General features: G+C 35.5%; 3 protein-coding genes across 3 annotated transcripts; 2 read left to right on the plus strand and 1 right to left on the minus strand.

Annotated features, from left to right (window-relative positions):
* Positions 1-12,878: 12,878 nt before the first annotated feature.
* Positions 12,879-15,546, plus strand: LOC130993726 (TORTIFOLIA1-like protein 4). Its single transcript, XM_057918767.1, has 4 exons — positions 12,879-13,869; positions 13,961-14,048; positions 14,493-14,866; positions 14,960-15,546. Exons 1-4 carry the CDS (start codon positions 13,075-13,077, stop codon positions 15,269-15,271), a joined length of 1,569 nt encoding a protein of 522 aa, XP_057774750.1. The 5' UTR covers positions 12,879-13,074; the 3' UTR covers positions 15,272-15,546.
* Positions 15,547-16,157: 611 nt separating this feature from the next.
* Positions 16,158-20,150, plus strand: LOC130993727 (histidinol-phosphate aminotransferase, chloroplastic-like). The gene is made up of 9 exons (XM_057918768.1): positions 16,158-16,792; positions 17,448-17,531; positions 17,649-17,803; positions 17,899-17,996; positions 18,184-18,292; positions 18,502-18,659; positions 19,236-19,378; positions 19,478-19,618; positions 19,773-20,150. Exons 1-9 carry the CDS (start codon positions 16,532-16,534, stop codon positions 19,902-19,904), a joined length of 1,281 nt encoding a protein of 426 aa, XP_057774751.1. The 5' UTR covers positions 16,158-16,531; the 3' UTR covers positions 19,905-20,150.
* Positions 20,151-21,100: 950 nt separating this feature from the next.
* Positions 21,101-21,763, minus strand: LOC130994015 (uncharacterized). Its single transcript, XM_057919051.1, has one exon. The coding sequence runs from the start codon at positions 21,761-21,763 to the stop codon at positions 21,101-21,103; it is 663 nt and encodes a 220-aa protein (XP_057775034.1).
* Between the last annotated feature and the right edge of the window lie 870 nt (positions 21,764-22,633).

Here is a 22,633-nt window from a genome sequence, read left to right on the forward strand (position 1 = left end):
GCTAAATTTATTGCACTAAAAAGATAAAAATCTCGTTCCCTTCATGATTCGAACGCAGATGGTGCATTCATCCATCAAGATGATGCATCCACTGTAGATCTTAATAATCGAAGGATTGAAAATAGTTCTATGTTCTTATTTATTTAGTACTAGTTCTTACTTGAACCTCTCTATAGAGTCACCCCTCCACTCCACGGCATGACACTATAGATTTTTTTATCCAATTTTTAAAAATAAAATTTTAAATAAAAAATTGAACTACATATGTAAATTTGGTGTAAAAGTGAGTAAAATTGAAATGTAAATTTTAATGTGCTTTAGCGCTAGGTCCACTTAGTCACTTATAAATAGGGCTCTCATATATAAAACGAGGAGGATGCATTCATTTTTGCTAAACCTTGTACATGCATGTAATGACTCAAAAAAATATAGTGAAAACACAAGCAATCTCTGTGGAAGTAGTTCATTATGATTGAACCATGTAAATCTTCGCATCTTTTATTTATTGTGTTAATTTTTGCTTCACGTACCAATAGGAAAATTTGAAAGAAAAATAATAAAAAATTAATTGTTGACAACGACTATTCTATTAAAAATCTAAATTTTATTAGTCGTTGATAACGTTTGAGCCCAGCTTGTCCTCACGAACCCCCCCCCCCCCCCCCTATCGAGCCGGGGGTGCGGCAACGGGCGGGGCTCGCCGAGGTGGAGCTCAAGCCCCTGGATCGAGCTTTGTTGGAGATGCTCTTACAAAAAAATGTATTTTTAGAATTTATCAAAAAACAAAAAATTATCCATTGGAAACTCAATTTTCATATAGATATTGATATTAGATTTGCATTAAGTCACTCTAAAATATACAGTTATAAACTTAAAAATAATGAAAACAAGAATATAAGATTAAGCGGCGCACATAAATTTGGAAGTCTCTAGCTAGTTTGTAACTTTAGATGATTTAAAATCCTCATAATTGTTTTGATTTCGAGTGATTAAATGACTGTCGACTGATATGATATGATATGTATAACACCTAAAAATGTGAGATAAACTGTAACAAAATATAAAATGATAGAATGATTTAACTATTTGGTAACGCCAACTAGGCTTGTATCTCTAATGTATTTAGGAAAAGACAAGTTTGAAGCGAGATGTGTTTCATGTTTGGATAATCCAAAATTTGATTTACCTTTGATGAATGAAATCTCATCGACTTAACTGGATAATCCAAAATTTGATTTACCTGCCCTTTTTTTTAATTTTCAATTTGGATAAATTTAATAATTATTTTTTATTTTCTATGGACGTCTTCCCAACTTCTTATGTTATATCTCCATAGTTTATGCATTTATTATTTTTTCTCTATGTTGCTGACCCGAACAAATATATAATTAATTCGCTATAAACCTTGGTAATTATATTTACATTTATATAAATGTTCTATGCGTAATTTTTTAGGGTAATATCACTTTTAGTCTAAAATACATGCGTCTAAAAAAATGAGCTCGTCCTATAATGAAAACGAAGTTTGTTTTATTAGATACTACTCTGTTATAGGATGATGAAATTAATAGTTTTCAAAATGTGTGCATACTTATTCACCCTGTTTTTAATATGCTTCCCAAGTGCGTGTAAAATATATGCAAGTATGAGATATGTTGAAAAAACGTGCATATTTTAGACTATAAAATATATTAACCTAAATGTAAAAGTAGGTACTACTTTCGCCTCATACAACCGAATTTTGGACAACACTAATCTCTCCGAATTTTCAATTTTTCAGAAAGGCTAAGAATTGTCGCAATCTAATATTTAAATGATGTACTGCTCAATTCATTTGATATCATTAACCTAAATTGATTAAAGCCGGTAAATGTTATAAATAAGAAACATCTCAATCAAACTCATTATAAATCAGCACGAAATAGACATGAGATACAATCTCCAATATGGAAGTGAAAAATCCTACCCCCACCTAGCTAGCGATAGGGCTATACTTTAAATACATAACAACTTTTGAAAGTAAATTAAAGTGTAAAAATAAATATTCATAGTTGTACTGCCCTATTTAACTGCGGAGACCAAAAAGAAAAATTGACATCTAAAAGCACCACCCTATGTCATGTGGCAGCTCAATCTAATATTTTTAATTTGACCCTAAATGTAATAAAATAAAATTTTCTTCATGTTGATGGAATCTCCAACAAACAGTTCAATGAATGGCCACCTGCATTCTCACGTGATTTTCTGCAATTTCAGAGGTTAAATTCTTGATATCAAAATGTCACACCCATATCTCCTTCACATGCTCTGCATTGAGTTTACTTCTCTTCTTTGTTACCATAATTTAATAGGAGTAGTTGTTGATGGGCCAACGCTTAGTTTAAACTTAATTTGATGCTATCTTCGTCTTCGAATAAGTATATTAAAATAGTGGAAAGATATGATCTTTTACCTCTAATTATTACTGTATACATGATGAATATATTAAAATAGTATTATATGAACAAAGGTTAATTTGGTTTGACATCATTCTTGCATGGGATTATGAAATGTGACACTTATTCTTAAACAAATGGTTTTTTCAAAATATGACATGTATTCAAACCACATTAGTTGGAATTCATATCTGTGATATTGAAGTAGAGGAATATGCATCGGTGTTAAACTTGCTCCAAAGAACTTGTTCTTTGAAGTATAGTTGGCAAGTTTTCAAACCTCCTTTTGAGAGATAGAATTGAGTGTTTGAGTGGTAAAGGAGTTCAGGAAGGTACTCTGACTCCGTGAGATCCTAGTGCAAGGTCGTGCTAAGAGTGAGAAATCCAACGCGAGTGAAGTGTTGGTACTGAAGAGTGTAATCTTCAGTGGTACGGTTAATGTGTGCACCCGACAAGCACACGGTTTGGTTTGCAGTGCACCAGTTAAGCACTTGCGGAGTGGATTGTTGGTCTGATCAACCGACTGTGGATGTAGGAAGTGTTTTCCGAACCACGTAAAAGTCTCTGTGTTATTTACAGCTTTCAGTTTTACATTCTTACTTGTGTTCTTTCATTTGATAAACTGAATTCTGATTAACTGCAAAGAGAAACCTAAGACTAACAACGTGCTCAACCGAGGCTATTACGAGACAAAATTATTTCTGCTGCGTATGATATCAGTCAGACTGATCTATCATCTGATAGTCAGGAAGAGTGATATCATCTCTCTTTTAGCAAACTCGACTGAAGCCTTTACGTGCATCAGTTAAGTTCCAGTAACTTAACTGATAACTCCTTACTGAAGAGTTTTTCAGTATCAGTCGTCAACCCTATTTGATCAAAACTCATTTCTGTTAACAGGTGTCTTAGTTTGCTTGTAAAGTTTCGTTTTGATCTCTATCTCGAGATCCCTCTGTTTTAGAGGAGAAAAATAGCCCATAGGTGTATTCCCCCCCCCCCCTCCCATACACCTATTCGAGACCCTCCGGACCTTACAATTGGTATCAGAGCAGGTTGTTGGCAAGAACATTCTGTTTCTGATTAGGTTCTAATTGAAATATATCATATTTCTCAAAGGTCTCGAAAAACTTTTCTCTTTCAAAAAGCGCTTGCTATTTGCTTTATCTGTTGTTATCTGTTCTCTCTTTTTTGATGGAGACTAACCACAGCAGATTATCCTCTCTACCTATGTTTAGTATTGAAAAATACGACATATGGAAGTTTCGGCTTGAAAGCTTCCTCACCGCCCAACATTGCCGAATGTGGGAAGTCATCATTAACGGACCAATCACCATCACCGAAATAGTCAAAAGAGTTCTCGTTGATCCAAATCGGGATCCATACGATGAGATCCAGATCAAGAAAAAGGCAGACTTCACCACAGAAGAAATGAAGCAAGATGAGCTAGACAACCTCGCCAAAAGCATCATCTCCGGCACAGTTCCAGACAAGCATGTCACCAAGATCATCAAGTGCGGAACTGCAAAGGAGATGTGGGACATTCTTGAAAGAATGTGCGTAGGTTCCGAGAAAATTAAGGAGAACAAGCTATCCATAGCTTGCCAGAGGTTTGACTCCTTCCTCATGCTCAAGAATGAATCTGTCGACGAGATGGAACTCAGATTCAATCAAATCCTGAATGAAGTTCAATCCATCTCGAAGGACAAGTACACTCAACGAGAAATCAACTTGAAGATTCTTCGAGCACTGCCACGAGGAGAATGGCAGATCTACTCAGTCGCTCATCAGAATAAGCCTGGATTCAATCAGACTCCACTCTTCGATCAGGGTATTGACGCCGCCCCCACGCGGCGCTGTCTCCTTCCTCGGCGACGACGGAGATGCCACCGCCTCCCTCTGCTCACAAAACCCCCACCACCCCTGCTTCCCTTTTCTCCCTGAATCTACCCAACAGAAGTTAAGCCGCCGCCGTTAGCAGCAAGCCTCCGCGTCCACCACCTCCAATGACCTCTTCTGAAGTTCCGAAGCTATATATGGAATCCCGGCGGCGGTTCCGTGGCGGTTGATGGCGAAGGGTTGGAGAAGAGCGAGCATAAGTTTATTTGGATTGTGAGAGATGCAGACAAGGGCGACATCTTCGTCGGAGATCCTGTAAGAGATGGCAATGGCGGTGGAGAAGAGAGAGAGATAGGAGTGGGACCCACTAGAAATTAATTTTTTTAAAGAAAACGGCGTTTAGGCGCCGTTTAACAGAGGGACTTATTTGCACCCTTCTTTCGGGAGTTCAGGGAGGTCAACGCGCTTTGACCGAGTATGGGGGGCTAAAGGCTTTAGGGGGTGTAGTTCAGGGGCTAATCTGCACATTCACCCTATATCTTTTTTATACTTGATTGAACTTTATATATTGTTTTCATATTGCACTACTTTATCCGCCCCTTTTAAATGAATTTTACTTGGATAAAAATATAAAGAGATAATATATAAATTTAATAAAATATGATTTTTACACGGGCTAGTAGTTACCAATTCTTAAAGAAACTTTATCTCAAAAGAAAAAATTCTTAAAGAAACTATATTTTGTTGATTAATTGATAAATGGAAATGAGGCTAAAAAATTAATCCCGAAAAATAAAATTTGCTAATTCATTGTTTTAACATATAGATTTCTATTATTTGACAAATTTAATTATTTTATGTTTAATTATAAAATTAGTAAACTAAATAAATGGCATAAAAAAATAAATTTATTAATCCATTGTTCAAATATATGGACTTCCATTATTTGTCAAACTTAGTTATTGGTTGAACTATAATTAGTTACATTAAATTAAAATTTTGATGAAAAAATATACCATTTATTTGGCCACTTAATCAACTAATTAGCTAAACTAAATTCAAGGTGCAAAACATATGTAGGATGAGATACATAACTACTTATAAATAGGCTTTATATAAAATGGAGTATGATTAGAAAGCAATGTGAGATAGAAGTTGTGAGAAGAATAATATATAATGATAGAAGAAAAAAAACTTAAGTAAAATTGAGAAAAATATAAATGTAAAGAATTATAAGTATGCAACCTTAGAAATCTTTGGGATAACATGCCCAATTGTTGTCATATGTGTAAATTGAACACACTTATAGTTATGATTTCTGAAGTGATGAATAAAACTTGCGTCTGTGATCACCATGTGACAAAATTCTTTTGCTTAAAATAAAATATGATATCTATAGGGGCTCCAATCATGTTACAGGATGGCAACTTTGTCGCTTTTGGTCGTGTTTTTCGTTTTTCTATATTTCATAATTGTATTGACTATTGAGCATAAAATACTTAGAGATAATTACTAATCAATAATTAACAGCAATTATTAATTCAAATAATAATAATAATAATTAACAACAATTATATATGAAATCAGCGATTGGATTCGAATTCAATTAGGCCCTAAACGAGTTGAGCCGAGCCAAGCCGAATATTAACAAACTCGAGCTCGCCTCGTTTAAATATTTGAATGTTTGAGCACGACTCGAGTTCGATTCGAACTTTTAACTTGTTATTCAAGCTCGGCTCGTCACCCACTTGTTAAGTTCAAGTTCGGCTCGTGTGATACTCGATAATGTTGAATTCGAGTTTGAGCTCGAGCTCGGCTCGAATCGAGCTTCAAATGAACTTCTTTTGAGTCGAATCTCGAATAGCTTGTGGGTAGCTCTGTTCATTTACAGCCCTAAATTCAACGCCTATCCCTACTATTATAAAAAATGCCTATTATTATGAATATAGTAATTTTGCAGCTTAAATATATACATAATCAATCTGCAGGGACGACCTTTCAAGATTTGCGAGAAAAAATATTACAGTAATTTTTGCAAAATGTAATAAAAATTTCTAGTTTGTCAGTAATATTAATTTTGATGTCAATTGTCACGAATTCAGTATAGAGACTAATGAAGTAGTTGGATTTGGATAGATTACCTAATTGATTTGCATTATGAAAAAGAGTAATACAGACTAGTTAAATAGGATTTTTTTAATTATATTTTTGTAAATAAAAAACTGGATCTAATAATATGACTGTATTGTTCACATTATAATTTTTTTTGTACTTTTTTTTAAAAAATAAACTAAAAATAAAAAATTACAAAAAATAAAATAAAATAGCTACAATATAGAAAATATATTAAAATAATTAAATCTATTTTTTATTTATAAAATAAAATTAAATAAATAAATAAATAAATTGTGTTTAACTAGTGATTGGGTAGTCACAATTAAGAATGTCAATTTAACGCATCGGAATCCAGGTCAGTCATATCGCTCGTTATTCGGGTATGAGTTAATCGGGTTGAAATTTTTTTGAGTTAGAAATTTTCTACCGTAAGCCTATCGGGCTGGTCGGGATAAAAATTTATTAAAAAAAATTAAACTAATATTTCTTTTGAGGATATTATATTTGTAACAAACAAACAAATACATATATATATTAGCATCAACTTACATAATAATATACAACTCTGAGAGATTCAAAGATGCACACATTTTTGTTAAATGATTATCATTTTTTAATTTTTATATTTAAATATTTTATGTTAGTATTTGATTAAAAACACAGAGAAGTGAAATGATGGGTATAAGTTTCTAACATTGAATTTTTAATTTTGAATCAAAATACATTTCACAAATTTTTGAAAAAATATCTTATTATACTAATTTTCAGAAGCAAAGTAATGAAGTTGAATATCAAATAACGAGAAAATTTTCATATAATCAAGCAACACATTATTATCGAATCAATCCCATTGGGCTCGGGTTATTTTAAGGCCAATCTTATCGGATGTCGGATTATTCGAACTATAATTTTATCGAATTTAATTTTTTTAGTCCTAATCCTTTCGGATTATCGGGTTAATCGGACTAGTCTTTCAATTCTAAGTTTTGCCTTTCAATCTATCAATATCAAAAAAGTAAATAGTAAAATTCCATTATAGGAAATGACATCACTGCTTGCGTATTTACGCTTTCTGAATGTGTTTACTCTTTGATGTCTTCTAACAGAAATTTATTGATATCACCAAATGGATCTTGACCTTCTTGAAAATCTTTATTATCAATCATTTCTGTGTCAGAGATGAAATTCTCTACTGTAGATGAAGTGGAGTTGATGAAGAATTTCCTCCTTGTATCATTTCTGGAGTTTCTTTTGCGAAAACTTCCTTCCATAAAGAATTGATTGAATCTTTATCCATTGTTTGAAAATGATCTTTAAGCAAGGAATTTTTTGACGGAGTCTGATAATTCAGATGCCTTTCAATGACTTGAGATGGTTTAATAGAGATAATGCCTCTTCTATCAAAGGTTTTTCCTTCTCCAAAGAAGTCTTCTCCAATGCGACACAAAAAATTTAAATTGATGCATAACTTGGTATATGACAATCAACTTAATCCACGTATTCATATATTTTACTATTAGGGTGTGTTTACTTTGATTGATAAATTTATCCGTGAAAAAGAATGGATAATAAAAAATTATGCCTTTAAACGTCTTTTTTCTTTTCTCACATTTTACACAAAAGAGAAGTTCACCAATTTTCATTCCTTATTTTCACTTCAAGGATGGATAATATTATTCCTCCATTTTTGGTGTGATAATATTATCCATCCTTGAAGTGAAAACAAGGAAGGAAAAATGGTGAACTTATTTTTTGTGTAAAATGTGAAAAAGAAATGAGATATTTAAAGGCATAATTTTTTATTATTCATGATTTTTCATTGATAAATTTATTCATCAAAGTAAATGCATCCTTAAAGATTAGTTTACGATCCACAAAAAAAAATTGGCATGTTATAAAATTTTAAAGCTTTTTCAATAAAAAGAATCTGAAAATTCTCTACAAACTATACGAAATTCTAAACCTTGTATACTTCTTTTCCTGTGAAATAACAAATTTATAGCACAATCAACATTGTGCATGGCGCTAATAAGGCCTTGCTCTAGTGGCAAAATTGAGGCACCCAAAGACTCTCGTTTGTGAGAAGTCTTGGGTTCAATCCCGCCTGCGTGCGGTGATGTTTTCCCACTTTAGGTAGTGTTGTATTCCCACTTAGGGGTGGACCGGTACGGTATGCCAAAAAAAATTCGCCATACAGTATATCATACCGTAAATTGCGGTATGAGATTTTTCATATCGTTATCGTACCAAACTCTTCAGCATATCGAAGATCGGTATACCGAAAATATTGGTATATCGTTTTATATCTAAATTACCAAAATTTTACTGTATACCGTATATCTGTACATACCGAAATTACATCAAACAAATATAATTATGAAAATAAATTTATAATTTATCATTAATTATATATATATATAATTTATTTCAATCGATACGGTATATCGGTACCGCGGTATACACCAAAATATCGGTATATACCAAAATAACCGGTATATATCGCGGTATCGGTATATATCGGTATATCGCAGTATGAGGAAATTGATACCATTATACAATACCGTACCGAAATTTACGGTATACAAAAAATTCGACATTTTCAGTATTTTTTTGATACGATAAGTGCAGTATACCAAATTTTCGGTATTTTGGTCCACCTCTATTCCCACCTGCCATGGTCCTGACAAAAATAGGGCCCTAGGCGAAACAACAAGAATGAGCCCTCTATTTATCATTATAGAAATATGTTATGACAATTATATAAAAATACAATATATTATATTAATTATATAAAATGATTTTTCTTAACTTTTTTACTCGCAAAGTCATTTATAATATTATTTGTTTCAAAAATTTCTATAGCATCATTTTCAACACATAAAATTATTAAACTATTAGCATTTGAATTTTTTATTTTTAAAATATTGGGCTATCTAAAAAAATTATTTTAATTAAGTGGATATAATTTTTGGGTCCAAATAATACCTAAAAAAATAAGCAAATATAATTTCTTTTGACTCAAATAATAACATATATAATTAAAAGAGTATAATATTTTGGGTGGGAATTATCACATATAGCCATTTTTGTTAAAAACATAAGTTTTATAGCCCTAGTTTATAATAGATAAGTTATATAGTCATTATAGGCATAAAAGACTATAACACCCTTTGACTTTTTTGAAACTTCGAGTACTCGATGGTGTACTCGATGGCACCATCGTGTACACCATCGAGTAATGAAAAAAATGAAGATTTTCTATAACATTATCGAGTAATAGAAGTACTCAATGGTGTACACGATGGCACCACGAGTACTCGATGGTGTACTCGATGGCATACTCGATGGTGCCATCGAGTACACCATCGAGTACAAAAAAGTCAAAGGGTGTTATAGTCTTTTAAACTTAAAATGGCTATATAACTTATCTATTATAAATTATGGCTATAAAACTTATGTTTTTATGAAAGAGGGCTATAATAAGATTTCCCTCATATTTTGGGGCCCCTTAGAGCATCCGCAATGGGGTTACATGATAGCTTACATGATAGCCTACTTTATGATTGGGGGACCACATGGTGTAAAGATGTTGCAATGGGGTTACATGATAGCTTACATGATAGAATTAGTTTTGATTTTTATGTTTTTTACTTAAATTTAATTGCTCAAATTTAAATAACACATTTGACTAATAATTAAAATTTCATTCAAATAAAAAACCTAAAAATTACATTAAAAAAATTAAAAACATAATTTAAATTACATAAATTAAACTCCTAGTCTAGATAAGACCACGACGCTTGAAAAGAGTTTGGGCCTTGTCCCGGAGGTGTTATTTGCGCTCCGACTTTTGAAAAGAGTTTGGGCCTTGTCCCGGAGCATATTGTCAGAATGACTATTCGGTTTGGCGGCACTATGGGCCGAAGGCATCTCCTCGCCGGCCTGAGGAGCATCCCCCAAGTTACACCCCGATAAATCGGGATGATATTCGTCGGATAGATCAGGGCACCAATTTAGATCATAGTAATTTGGGTTGTGTGGATCCATGGGGTGTAGAGAGAGGAAGAAAGGAAGAAGATGAAGAAGAAGAAGTGAGGGTGTAGGGAAAAAATGAGGAAGAAGAAGAATAAATAGAAGAAAAAGAAGAGAAAAAAAAATTTTGAACGGTCAAAATCACGCGAAACGAGGCATTCAACGGTCAAAATCGATTTTTTTTTAAATAGGCGCGTGCATCACACGCGCCTTACACTATTGAGAAAATGGGCTACACGATAGAACGTGTAGCCCTCGTGTAAGGTGCTCCCGCAACGCTTACACGATAGCACACTTACACGATAGAGCTATCGTGTAAGGGCTATGGTGTAAGCGTTGTGAGTGCTCTTAGAATCATGGGCCCTGGGCGGTCGCCTATGCTGGCCCATGCCCAGGGTCAGCCCTGCCACCTACGTGCAGTGTTGGAGTGTTTAGTATTGTGGTCTAATACGCAGAGCGTTTCTCACTTGCGTGCGGTGATGCTTTCCCACCGTTTGGTTGGTGGTGAGGTCCTGTCCGTGTGCGAGTTGCATAGTTGATTATATTCAAATACTTTTATAATTAAAAACAAAAACAAAAAAACATTGTGCATGGCATGTACCCTAAATAAATGTCAATATTTAATATATAAATTATTTTACAACTACGATAGATATGTAGTATAACTTTTTAGAATTTGAGAGCATTATACTTAATTTTTTTGAAAATGTAGTAGTCACTAATTTACTATAGATGAACCTGGCAATTGCATCGCCGGCAGACTATTTTTACGAAGTCTTATTTATTTATTGAAATGTATTTTTATGAAGTTTGATAGACCTACATGTATACACAAATCACATGACCTTTATCTCACTATTTATTTAATTTTTTTTAGTAACCGCACCTAACTAATATCTTCAATCTTCCCATATTTATTTCTGGTCCCAAGCATCGCGCAATCACTACTAATAAGCGCACGAAAATTTTCAGCATTAAATTTGTTTTTCATATTCAATTTTTGGTTGATGAATTTATGGTAGTCTAGTTTCCATTTTCCAATGCAGCTCGTATGATTCTCTCCATTCACAAGTCCCATCAGAATTCAGAACTCACAAGAAACATCCGCTACGAATATATGATCCCCCTAATAAATTCAATCTATATAATAAAAATATAAATTATTGACGTGTAAATATATTAATTTTAGACGAATCTGATTTTTGATATAATCTATGTGATCACGTAGTAAAATTTCACCTAAATTGAAATCGATGTACATGGGCGTAATAAATTTAAACTTGCGTGATATTATCGTGACGAATTAAAGTTACAGGTATCAAGTGAAAAGTATATACCAATTTTAGATGAATTTTAATTTTTAATATGAACTCTAAAAATATATCAAATAATATATGAATTTTTAATTTATTGGAATTCATCGTGGAATAAAACAAATTTCAAATCGAAACCGACGTGTCATTACCGTGACAAATTGAAACCTAGGTGACACTAACATTGCAAATTGAAATTCAATTTGCAATCAAATCGACATTAGGTTGATTATATTATTCATAAAAAAAATAATCAAAATTTATTTTTAATTCCCCTGCTCTCAAATCTCTGTTCTACCTCTCGACCGAACCCCTTGTTCTTTTTCTTGGTGGAGATGGTGTTCCGACAGCGAAACTCATCGAATTTGTGAGGAATTAATAAGATAAAGAGGTTTTGTTGAAAAAGAGAGAGTCGAAATTTAAGAATGAATAAATTAAAAATTAATTTCAACTTAAAATAAATAATAATCAAAGCGACTTCGTTTTAATTGTCACTTTAATTTCAATTTGCCACGTAAATATCACATCAATTTCAAATTGGGGAAAATTTTACTTTCTGATAAAGCTTAAGTAAATTAAAAATTTATATATTATTTCAGACTTTTCAAAGTTCATCTTAAAAATTAGAATTGATTAAAAATCAGTGCATTTACACGCCAAATAACCCTAACAATATGTAAGCTTTGTTTACTTGGTTTAAACATGTTAATTTGGTGAAATTGATAGTGATAAAATTACTAAATATTTCCAATGTATATATTGACACAAAGAGAAAAAGCAGATATTATAACCAAAACAATTGGATATAACTCAAATATTTTTGAACAATGCATAGCGCAATGTTGAATTTTTGCCATATCTTGAAACAGAAATTGCGACTCAATTTTAGTTCAATTTTTTACTCCGTTACGTTATCGTTAAAAATAAATTGACACGATATTAGGTTATGATTTAAATTCGACAATATATTGATGGATTTCAGTAGGTTCGATACCATTTTCACATTATTTAATTGCATATAATGGCTCATAATGAATTCATCATATTTAGCAATTAGCATTGCTTCCAAGTTCCATCTATCTATCCTAAACTATATTTTACTTAAAAATATAACTAAATATTACTTATAAAATGTGTAATTCGAGTTGAATGAAATAAAAACGAGAGAATGAGAGAAAACAAAAAGGCATAACAGAATTTCCATCAGAGTAAGCAAAAAAATTACTAAATCCCCAAATTACGACGCACGTTGAGTTCTCAACATATAAAAACCCAACAGCCGATCCCACTCCCTCCACCCATCATCATCTCCTCCTCCTCGACGTCCTCCGCCGCCGTGGGCAATGGCGATCTCTAAGCAAACATCCGGCGAGCTCAAATCACGCGTCAACAGCTGCATCAACAAGCTCTCCGACAGAGACACGCAGTCCATGGCCGCCAACGAGCTCGAAGCCATAGCCCGAACTCTCCCAAATGACGCTTTTGCCCCTTTCTTAAACTGCCTCTCCGCCACGGATTCGTCGGAGAAGTCGCCTGTCCGCCGCCAGTGCGTCCGCCTCATCAGCGTACTCTCCGCCGCCCACGGCGACGCTCTCTCCCCGCACGTCTCCAAAATGATCTCCGCCGTTCTCCGCCGCCTACGCGACCCCGACTCAGCCGTCCGGGCGGCTTGCGTCGACGCCGTCGCGTCCGTCGCCGCGCACGTGAGCTCGCCGCAGCTCTTCGCCGTGATCCTGAAGCCGCTGGCGGACACGCTCTTCCACGAGCAGGATTCGAAGCCACAGATCGGGGCCGCGCTCTGCCTCGCCGCGGCGGTGGGGGCGGCGCCGGAGCCCGACGCGGCGGAGCTGAGGAGGCTGCTGCCGAGGGTTCTGAAATTTGTCAGGAGCGACGGTTGCAAGGCGAGGCCTGCTTTGCTCTCGCTGGTTGGTAGTATCGTTAGCACTGATTGCGTTAAGAGTAAGAGTTTGTTGAGTTCTACAGTTTCGACGGCGGTCGATTTCTTGAGCAGCGACGATTGGGCGGCGCGGAAGGAAGCAGCGGAGGTTTTGGAGAAGGCGGCGTTGGCTGACGGTAGTTTGTCGGCGCAATTTAAGGATTCTTGCGTTGCTGCTTTAGAGAACAGGAGATTCGACAAGGTAAAGATTATTCTATTTTTATTCTCTTTTTTTTTAATGATTAAACTATAAAAATGTGTATTAACTGTTTTTTTCACCTTTGAATTAACAGGTGAAGCTTGTTAGGGAGATGATGAATAGAGCATTGGAAAAATGGAAAGATCTTCCCGGGCAGTCTGAACGCCTCCCCTCGCCAAATGGTAATTGCCAAATTATATTAGTATTATTTTTTGTCTAAATTATATGCTATTTTACCTCGTGTTTATGTGTTTATTGGCTGAAATATGATCAGCTCGTCGGCGAATTTTCTCAAGTAGGAGTACGATTTTTGTATTTGATTTGCTACAATTTATGTGACGAACTAAATTTAGAAGTATATAAAATCAGTAAACTTATCGAAATCGTAGAAAGATAATAAGCGTTAATTGGGAGAGACTCATTAAATCAGTCTTAATTGATGGTTGGAAATATGGAAAGGCGCATTGTATTGATTCTTGATTCTTTGTTTGAAGCCTTTTAGGGATTAGTTGTTAATTACGCAGAATATCCCAATTTCATTTGATATTAGCCCTTGTTAAACCTTTCTGATTAAAGAATGTTACACAATGTAACGATGAATTTTGACGTTGCCATTGGTTTCTCAGTTCAATCAGATACTAGCAGTGCTGGTTACTCCCCTCTGCAACGGAGTCCTTGCTCAGAAACTCCTCAACTGAGAAAAATGTATCCACCAAGGTCGCCTGCGTCTAGTTGCTCGTCGTCAACTAGCAGCAGCCGGAGGAGTGTTCTGGGAAACGAGGACACCAAACCTCACATTCCCACTGCTGGCAACAAGCTCAACCTGAAGAAGAACACCCGTTCTCGGGTGGTTCCTTTCAACTATGGCGACAATTCAGACGAGAACAACGCTATCAAAGAAGACTTTGAGGATGAGAAGGAGTTCGAGGACATGTCTCTAATCCGCAGGCAGCTGCAGCAGATCGAAAACCAGCAATCAAACTTGTTGGACCTTCTTCAGGTACTAGCAAGTCTCTCTTCAAAAAGACGATGTACATTTTGTTGTATTGTATTGTATTGAGAGATTCAATGATTCATGGTGTTGTTGCTTCAGAGGTTCATTGGGAACTCTCAGAAGGGCATGAGCTCGTTGGAGAAGCGAGTGGACGGCTTGGAGAAGGTGCTGGACGTGATGTCACAGGATTTCACTCTCCCAACACGAAGGGTCTCAACAATGAGTGAGGCGTTGGGGAACACGTGCTGTATGATACCGGGAGCAGAGTTTCTGAGTCCCAAGTTCTGGAGGAGAGCAGAATCTGTTAGTTTGAAGTTGGGCTCGGGCTCGTCTTTCAGCAGCAGCCATGGAATGGTGCACAAGGATGCTGCAAGTGTTGAGATCTCGAGGCTTAATAGCCCAAGAAAGTGATGGAGAGCGATGCTCGTATATTCATATCATTAATTCTTTTGTTTTAGCTTGAGCTAGATCTGTTTGAGTTATATCAGCCTTGTACATAAACAGATTTTTCTGTAGCAACAAGAGATGAGGCCATGAAAATGTTGCAGCATTCCATCTCCAGTTGCTCTGCTGTTTCTTGTTTTTTCATCTTTGCCTTGTTGAGAATTTGGTTGGTTGGTTTAAGCCCTCTTTTGAAGGGCCTTTTACTACAGATGAATATGATGAATGCAATCTGTAGAATCAAAGATCGAATGCGCCAATGAATGCACAATAATCAATCTTGAACTGGAGGGTTTTCTGTAGAGAAATAAATTACAATATGAAACATAATAAACAAATCACATACAAGTTTGAATTCCAATGGTCCATCAATTACTCCATCCTATTAGGTTAATCTATCCCTGCAATCTTGAGCTCATTGAATCATGTAATCATAGTACTAGTATTATTTATTTATTTATTACATGGAGTTGAAGGACAAATTTGGAATTTGGAGGGGTGGTGGAAAATAAGAAGAAGAAAGAACTGTGTTGAATTGGAGAAAAAAACCCACAATTCATTCGGGGCCGGTCCTACATGATTTCTGTGGGGCATCACTCATTAATACATTTCAAGGTCCTTCAAATTGTAATTAATACTAACTCCTAGAAAAAAGTGATTAATCACAATGATATCGCAATAGTTAATCTGGTATTGCGATTTTAGGATGTTTACTTGAAATTTAATTGATTTTGTAGTTACAGTATGATTTTAAAATTCTATCAGTTATAATTACTTTCAACTATTTCGCAAGTTAAATCAAATCACTAAAAACCCTTTAAATTAAGTTTTGCAGACATGTATGAATATTTACCTAAATATGACAGAAAAAAAATATTTTCATACTGTAATTAAAAGCGCCGAATTACAGAAGTCCGGTTGAGTATATGTTTTCGAGGGAAGTTAAATACAAAAATCACATTAATCCAAAAACAGATGATTTTACCAAATTTCAGAAAATTATCCGAAGCGACAATGAAGGAAAGGAATTTATTGGCAAGAAAGGAAAATTGTAATTGATTTTAAAGTTTGGTCTTGTAGTGAAACTGTGTGGCTGCTACTTCCAGTTCCAACTACCAAAAGAGCGTTTAGGGTTCACAATTACAATTTTTATTCAAACTTGTTCCGCCTAATTTTTCTCCATCCTTCAATTAATTATAATTTCTGCAGTTGGAGAGAAATTAATCATACATGGGCGTGATCGAGTTGTTGTGCAAGACTTCATCACTTTGTGTAGACAGACCGATTCCTAGCCCCATTTGCGGTTCGTTTAAGGGGAATCTGAGGCGGAGTAGAATTACATTTAGGACCCCGCCGGCCTCCTCCTCAGCCGCCGCCGTTCCGATGACTGAGGAGAGCCCCAAGGAAGGAGGCGGCAAGTTGACTGGGGATTCATTTATTCGGCCGCATCTCCGTAAATTGTCCCCATATCAACCTATTCTCCCTTTCGAGGTAATTTCTTCACCAATTGCCACCTTTATTGTTCTGCTACTCCTTATAGATGAGCATGGATAAAACGTACGATGAAGGACAACCGTACGAGAAGGAGATACTGTTTTATCGTGAATTTTGTGTGTGTGGAAATTATGCACGACAAAGCTGTTGGTTGAATGTAGTGGTTTTTAGCTGTGTAATTCGTCTTGATTTGAGAGCATTGCGATTCATCATTCGAGCTTTAAATCCTAAGGTCATAGTTCATAACTTTGTAGTTAGTTTGAGCCTATCCCTATAGTGTTCTGCCCATGTTAGCCAGTAATTTTGTATCAATAAAATCAAATCACAAATGCCATTTTATAATCTTCATGCATATCAAGATTTTCTTGTCAGTGTTAAATGAAACTTCTTTTTTCCTCATTTTCCTTTCCCTGTACTGAAGGTCAAGGCTCTGTCTGAGTGCATACTTACATTCGAACTTGATTTCAAAGGAGTTTTAAAGTTAATAGCTTTTCACTACATTTGGTTGTTTGTAGTCTAGTTGGTGTATTTCAACTATCTTAATGCCGCTTAGTTCTGAAACCACTAAGCCACTGAAACCAAAGAAGTCAGTCGCTTCATTCATTATCACTATTTACTAAGTTTCTTCTAAACTTTAGTTTTTCATGTTCAGGTGTTGTCTATCCGTCTCGGTAGGAAACCTGAGGAAATTATTAAATTAGATGCGAATGAAAATCCATATGGTCCGCCACCAGAGGTACAATTAACATTGCTTAAAGTCTTCCTTTGTGTGGGTATAATCTTTCAGTTCTTGTTGTGTAACTATTAGTTAATATCTTGCACTATTTACTGCAAATTTACTAATTTCTTGTAGGTTTTTGAGGCTTTGGGCTCCTTGAGATTCCCTTATATTTATCCTGATCCTGAAAGCCGGAGATTACGAGCTGCTTTGGCTGAAGATACTGGTCTTGAAGCTGATTATATTCTTGCTGGCTGTGGTGCAGATGAACTTATTGATTTGATTATGCGGTTTGTTGGCCAATCCTTTTTGACTTTGTGTTTCAGGATTCTTTTTTTCTTTGCAACGTCTGATTAGCATGCCTTTGTTTTTATTGATTCTTCAGATGTGTGTTAGAACCAGGTGATAAAATTTTGGACTGTCCACCAACTTTTACTATGTACGAGTTCGACGCAGCTGTTAATGGAGCACTTGTAATCAAGGGTAACTTGCTCCTCTTATGTCTAGTTTGTCTGTTTCAGCTATTTGAGTCAGATAAATTAAACATGTTGTAGATATAAAATAACATCAAGTACTGTATGCTTATAATTATTCTTTTATTTCCTGCGTCTCTCTTCACATCTTTGATTACAGTCCATCTTTGTAACTCTGACCTTACCCAATTTCACAGTACCTAGGAAGCCCGACTTCAGCCTAGATGTGGATAGGATATTTGAAGTTGTTGAGCAGGAGAAACCAAAGTGTATATTCCTAACCTCACCTAACAATCCAGATGGAAGGTAATTTGACTTGAGTGTATACTTTTTCTTGTTTGATAATTATAGATTTTTTTTTTTTCATTACTCTACTAATAGAGTGAAGTAGTCAACCCCCGTTGCTGTTTGCTATTTGTGATCACTCTATAAACATTGGAAAGACTACATTTTATATTCCGATTGTTTAAACTTATTTCCTATTATGGACTGACTTCCCTCTTTTGGTATGGCAGCATTATTGATGATGAAACTCTTGTGAAAATACTTAGTCTTCCAATATTGGTTGTGCTGGATGAAGCATATATTGAATTTGCGGGACTTGAGTCTAAGATGAAATGGGTGAAGAAGCATGAGAATCTAATTGTCCTTCGGACATTTAGCAAAAGAGCTGGTATTTTTCTTTCTTGTTTTCCAATTCTAAGCAGTAAGTTCTATGCGAAACATGTTGCTTTAAATCTCAGCATACGATCCATAAAGCATTTCAATTTAATTGAGGCAAGAGCTCAGCGTAATGATTGCAGTATATACCTCTAATCCATGTCATGAGTTCATATGCACCCTAAGTAACCCCATACACCATCACACTCACTGTGTGAATTTTTATGCAAAAGCCCTATCATCAAACTGAATCATAGGAAAATTGTCTTCTACAAAATCTCAAACTCGAAATTTTAAAATATAGCCCCTATATCAATATATTTTTTCTGTGTCTGCCCCTGTCCATCTGCATCATCAGTTAAACCAACTCCTTGATGGTAAACTTTCTATAGAACTGCTCTCTGTGTACATTTTATGGGGAAGTGGGATTTAAATCTTAACTTCTGCTCGAATCATGCAAAATTCATGAGTTTATGGCATAATTATTGTGCAAGGTTCTTTTGTTTTGGCTGATAAATTCTATAATATTGGAATGCTATGATGTATTATGAATAAAATGATGGTCATATCCAATGTTTTGGTGATTCAGCTCTAGCCGGCCTTCGAGTTGGATATGGAGCATTTCCATTGAGCATTATTGAATACCTATGGAGGGCCAAGCAGCCATATAATCTATCAGTGGCAGCTGAAATTGCAGCATGTGCCGCATTAGAGAATCCTACCTATCTAGAGGTATCAGGAGCAACTTCTCTATCTTTCTTTCCATGTGTCTTGTAATTTTAATGAGTGATGGAGCCATTTACGGTACATATTGTATCTGATTTCTGCCAGAATGTGAAAGTAGCTTTGGTGGAAGAACGTGAGAGGCTTTTCAAGCTTTTGAAAGGAGTGCCATTTCTAAATCCTTATCCAAGCTACTCCAATTTCATTCTTTGCGAGGTGACAGCTGGAAGAGATGCTAAGAAGTTGAAGGTATGATGGTTTGGTTTATAGTTCTTACCTATCGAAGGAAGTTAGGCTTGAGTAGTTTGATTTATAATCTATTGTGCTGTGTAGATATATGAACCTAAAGTTTGTTATTCAGCAGTTCCATGCATATCTTTACATATTTTGCTTATCTTTACAGGATGACCTCGCAAAAATGGGTATCATGATTCGTCACTACAGTAACAAAGAATTAGCGGGTTATGTCCGTGTATCCGTAGGCAAGCCAGAGCATACTGATGCTCTAATGGAGGGTCTGAAGCGCCTTTATTAATTTTCTGCAGGATGCTGGATCACAGAGGTATGCATCAAACCTTGTGTAGAATTCAATCGAAATTGTGTAAAAGCTCTCATTCTTTGGAGAGAGAGGCAGATTTTGTTAAAAGAAATTCCAATTCTACTTTCCTTTCACTATGCTCAAAGGAGGTGCAGTTTATTAAGATTTTGTTTTTCTTAGGAATAACATACATTACAATTATGAAAAGCAAGAAAAACACTCGAGAATCGGTTACTCAGTTCATCTTTACTAGAGTACATTGTCGAGTAAGAGATTTCATTTTCATCTGCTAGAAAAATTTTAATGAAGATATTGTGCCCTACAATTACAATGAGAAAATGGGAAAAAACCCTAATTTGACTAGAATTCTTTTAGGCCTATGGACTCTATTTAATGGGCTGATCGATGCGTTTAAGGTCTCATCGACTGATCTCCACTCGTGATTTGGTCTTGTGGTATTTTTCCGTCTATCGTAACTGCTCCCATAGAAATCTGTTCTTATCTAACTTGGTGCTTTTGATACCACTTGTTATGGAATACATGCACAATAATTACGAAAAAAAAAAACACACGAGAATTGGTTACCTAATTCTTCTTTACCAAGCCAAAGATTTTCTTCACTATAAATTTTTTATGAAGATACAATTAGGGTTATTTATAAAAGGTAAAAAATATTCTAATAAGCATAAACCTACTTTGACTAGAATTCCTTCAAGCTTTTAGACTCTAATTCTAATCTGATTTCGACTCCACAACCCAACAGTTTTCAAGCTAATTTTTTTCATTCTCTCTAGTGCTCAATGCGCATATATGCTCTGAAACAGGGGAAAAACTGAAGAAAAAGAGGGTGAAAAGAAAAGTTTTTTTTTTTTTTTTTTGGCAACAGGGTGAAACGAAAAGTTAATACTATTAGATGATGGTTTTACTTTTAAATCATTGAACGTGCTGATGAATTAAGCTCTAAATCGCTAGCGTATAAATTCAAAAAGTTAAGTTGAGTGGTAAGAAAGACGTTTGAGCTGGCTTTCTTATGATTAATATTTCTTTGTATGCCCTTTCAAGAAAACAATTTTTCTTTTTATGCATTAAAAGGAATTGGCATGTTCCGAAGAGCTAGGCATAATTTCCTCTTTTCTGACCCCTCTTGGACGAAAGGAATTTCTTTTTTTTTTTTGAGGAAAAAGAGAGATCTTTTATTGCTCACAAGAACATGGGATATGGAAAAGACCCGCCACAAAGACCGGGGGTTCAGTCCAAACATGATGTGAAGTAAAATCTCTCGCAGCTTTCGCTAGACAATGAGCGATCGCGTTATACTCACGCTTGACAAAACGAACACTAAGATCCGGAACCAAAACGAGCTTAGCTCGACACAAAGAGGCCAAGACGCCCAATTCAGAAATACTCCTCTCCGTCGAACCAATCGCATCACAAGCCCGTTTGCAATCCGACTCCAACACACCCTTGAGAAAACCCAACTCCTTGATCCACGACAAAGCTTCCTTGATGCCGATAAGCTCTCCCTCCTCCACACTCCGGCATCCTGGTAAGATAATGGATCGCCCCACGACAAACTCCCCATGGTGATTCCTGACAACCATTCCTAAACCCATCGTCTTATCCTCAGCAAAAAAGGCGACATCAACATTACACTGAATAGCACCTGGAGGAAGGGGATGCCAGCCAAGACAGACAGCCTTAGCGATCTGCTGGGGGTTAGAACGAGTAGCAGAAGCTCGCACCGAACTCCACTCGGCCCACGTCGAGGCTGCTGCCATAACCGAAGCCGCCGGGACAGGAGACTTATTGTTCCAGACCTTACCATTTCCATCCTTCCAGATTTGCCAGAGTAACATGCAAACTCTAGTTTTGAACGAGGAATCTGAATGCTCAACAATATGAAACAAAAACTGCACAAAGGATTCGCTCGTAGAGATTAGTGGATTTAACTCTCCGCTCAACTGACTAATTCTCCAGCAATCCTCCGCAAACGGGCAGAACAGAAAAAGGTGCCACAGATTTTCATACCCAGACGAACAAATAGGACAATCACTATCAACCACCACACCCTTCGACAAGAGTCTCGCCTTTGAGGGGAGATTTTCTCTAGCCGCACGCCAAAGGAAGCTCTTAATTTTAGGCGGAACAGTAAGCTTCCAAAGACTACTCCAATGCCCCTCCACATTATGCGTGACATCCAAAGTGAGAGAACTGACGAAAGGAATTTCTTGTCACATGTTTAAATTAATAATTATTATTGTACTTGGACCTCATTTTCTATAAATACACCTTATTATCTTGAAATACTCTTAACTCACAACGAAACAAGATGATCTGAAACGAATTCGTGAAGGAGGAATAAAATAAAAGAGAGGAAAAAGTTAAATTCCAAAACTCACCGTGTATTCAAGATTTAGTAGATCAAATAAAAACAATTAATTAATATCATATTTCATGCGTGCACGAATATAAGTAATTTAAGTTAAATACTCCCTCCATTCATAAAAAATAGTACACTAATTCATTTTTATCATGTTGATCTTTTTTTATATTTGAAAATTTTCTATCACATGGTGAACTTTTTGTCCATTTACAATACAATTAATTATTATTATTAGTATTATTTTTTATGTGGAATTTTTTTATCTATAATATACTCAATTATTTTTATTAAATCTCGTGTCATCTCTTTTAAAATTATTTTTTCATGAGCGGAGTGATTATTA

Source organism: Salvia miltiorrhiza, chromosome 7 (assembly GCF_028751815.1).
Source record: "Salvia miltiorrhiza cultivar Shanhuang (shh) chromosome 7, IMPLAD_Smil_shh, whole genome shotgun sequence".
NCBI lineage: Eukaryota > Viridiplantae > Streptophyta > Magnoliopsida > Lamiales > Lamiaceae > Salvia > Salvia miltiorrhiza.

What these genes read in the sequence shown, in the direction of transcription:
- LOC130994015 (XM_057919051.1), bottom strand. Translation starts at nt 21,763, where the DNA reads ATGTTACTCTGGCAAATCTGGAAGGATGGAAATGGTAAGGTCTGGAAC.
- LOC130993727 (XM_057918768.1), top strand. Translation starts at nt 16,532, where the DNA reads ATGGGCGTGATCGAGTTGTTGTGCAAGACTTCATCACTTTGTGTAGAC. An exon ending in CCTAACAATCCAGATGGAAG is followed by an intron (nt 18,293 to 18,501) that starts GTAATTTGACTT and finishes TTGGTATGGCAG; the next exon opens with CATTATTGATGATGAAACTC. An exon ending in AGAATCCTACCTATCTAGAG is followed by an intron (nt 19,379 to 19,477) that starts GTATCAGGAGCA and finishes GATTTCTGCCAG; the next exon opens with AATGTGAAAGTAGCTTTGGT.
- LOC130993726 (XM_057918767.1), top strand. Translation starts at nt 13,075, where the DNA reads ATGGCGATCTCTAAGCAAACATCCGGCGAGCTCAAATCACGCGTCAAC. An exon ending in AGAACAGGAGATTCGACAAG is followed by an intron (nt 13,870 to 13,960) that starts GTAAAGATTATT and finishes TTGAATTAACAG; the next exon opens with GTGAAGCTTGTTAGGGAGAT. An exon ending in ACGCCTCCCCTCGCCAAATG is followed by an intron (nt 14,049 to 14,492) that starts GTAATTGCCAAA and finishes TTGGTTTCTCAG; the next exon opens with TTCAATCAGATACTAGCAGT.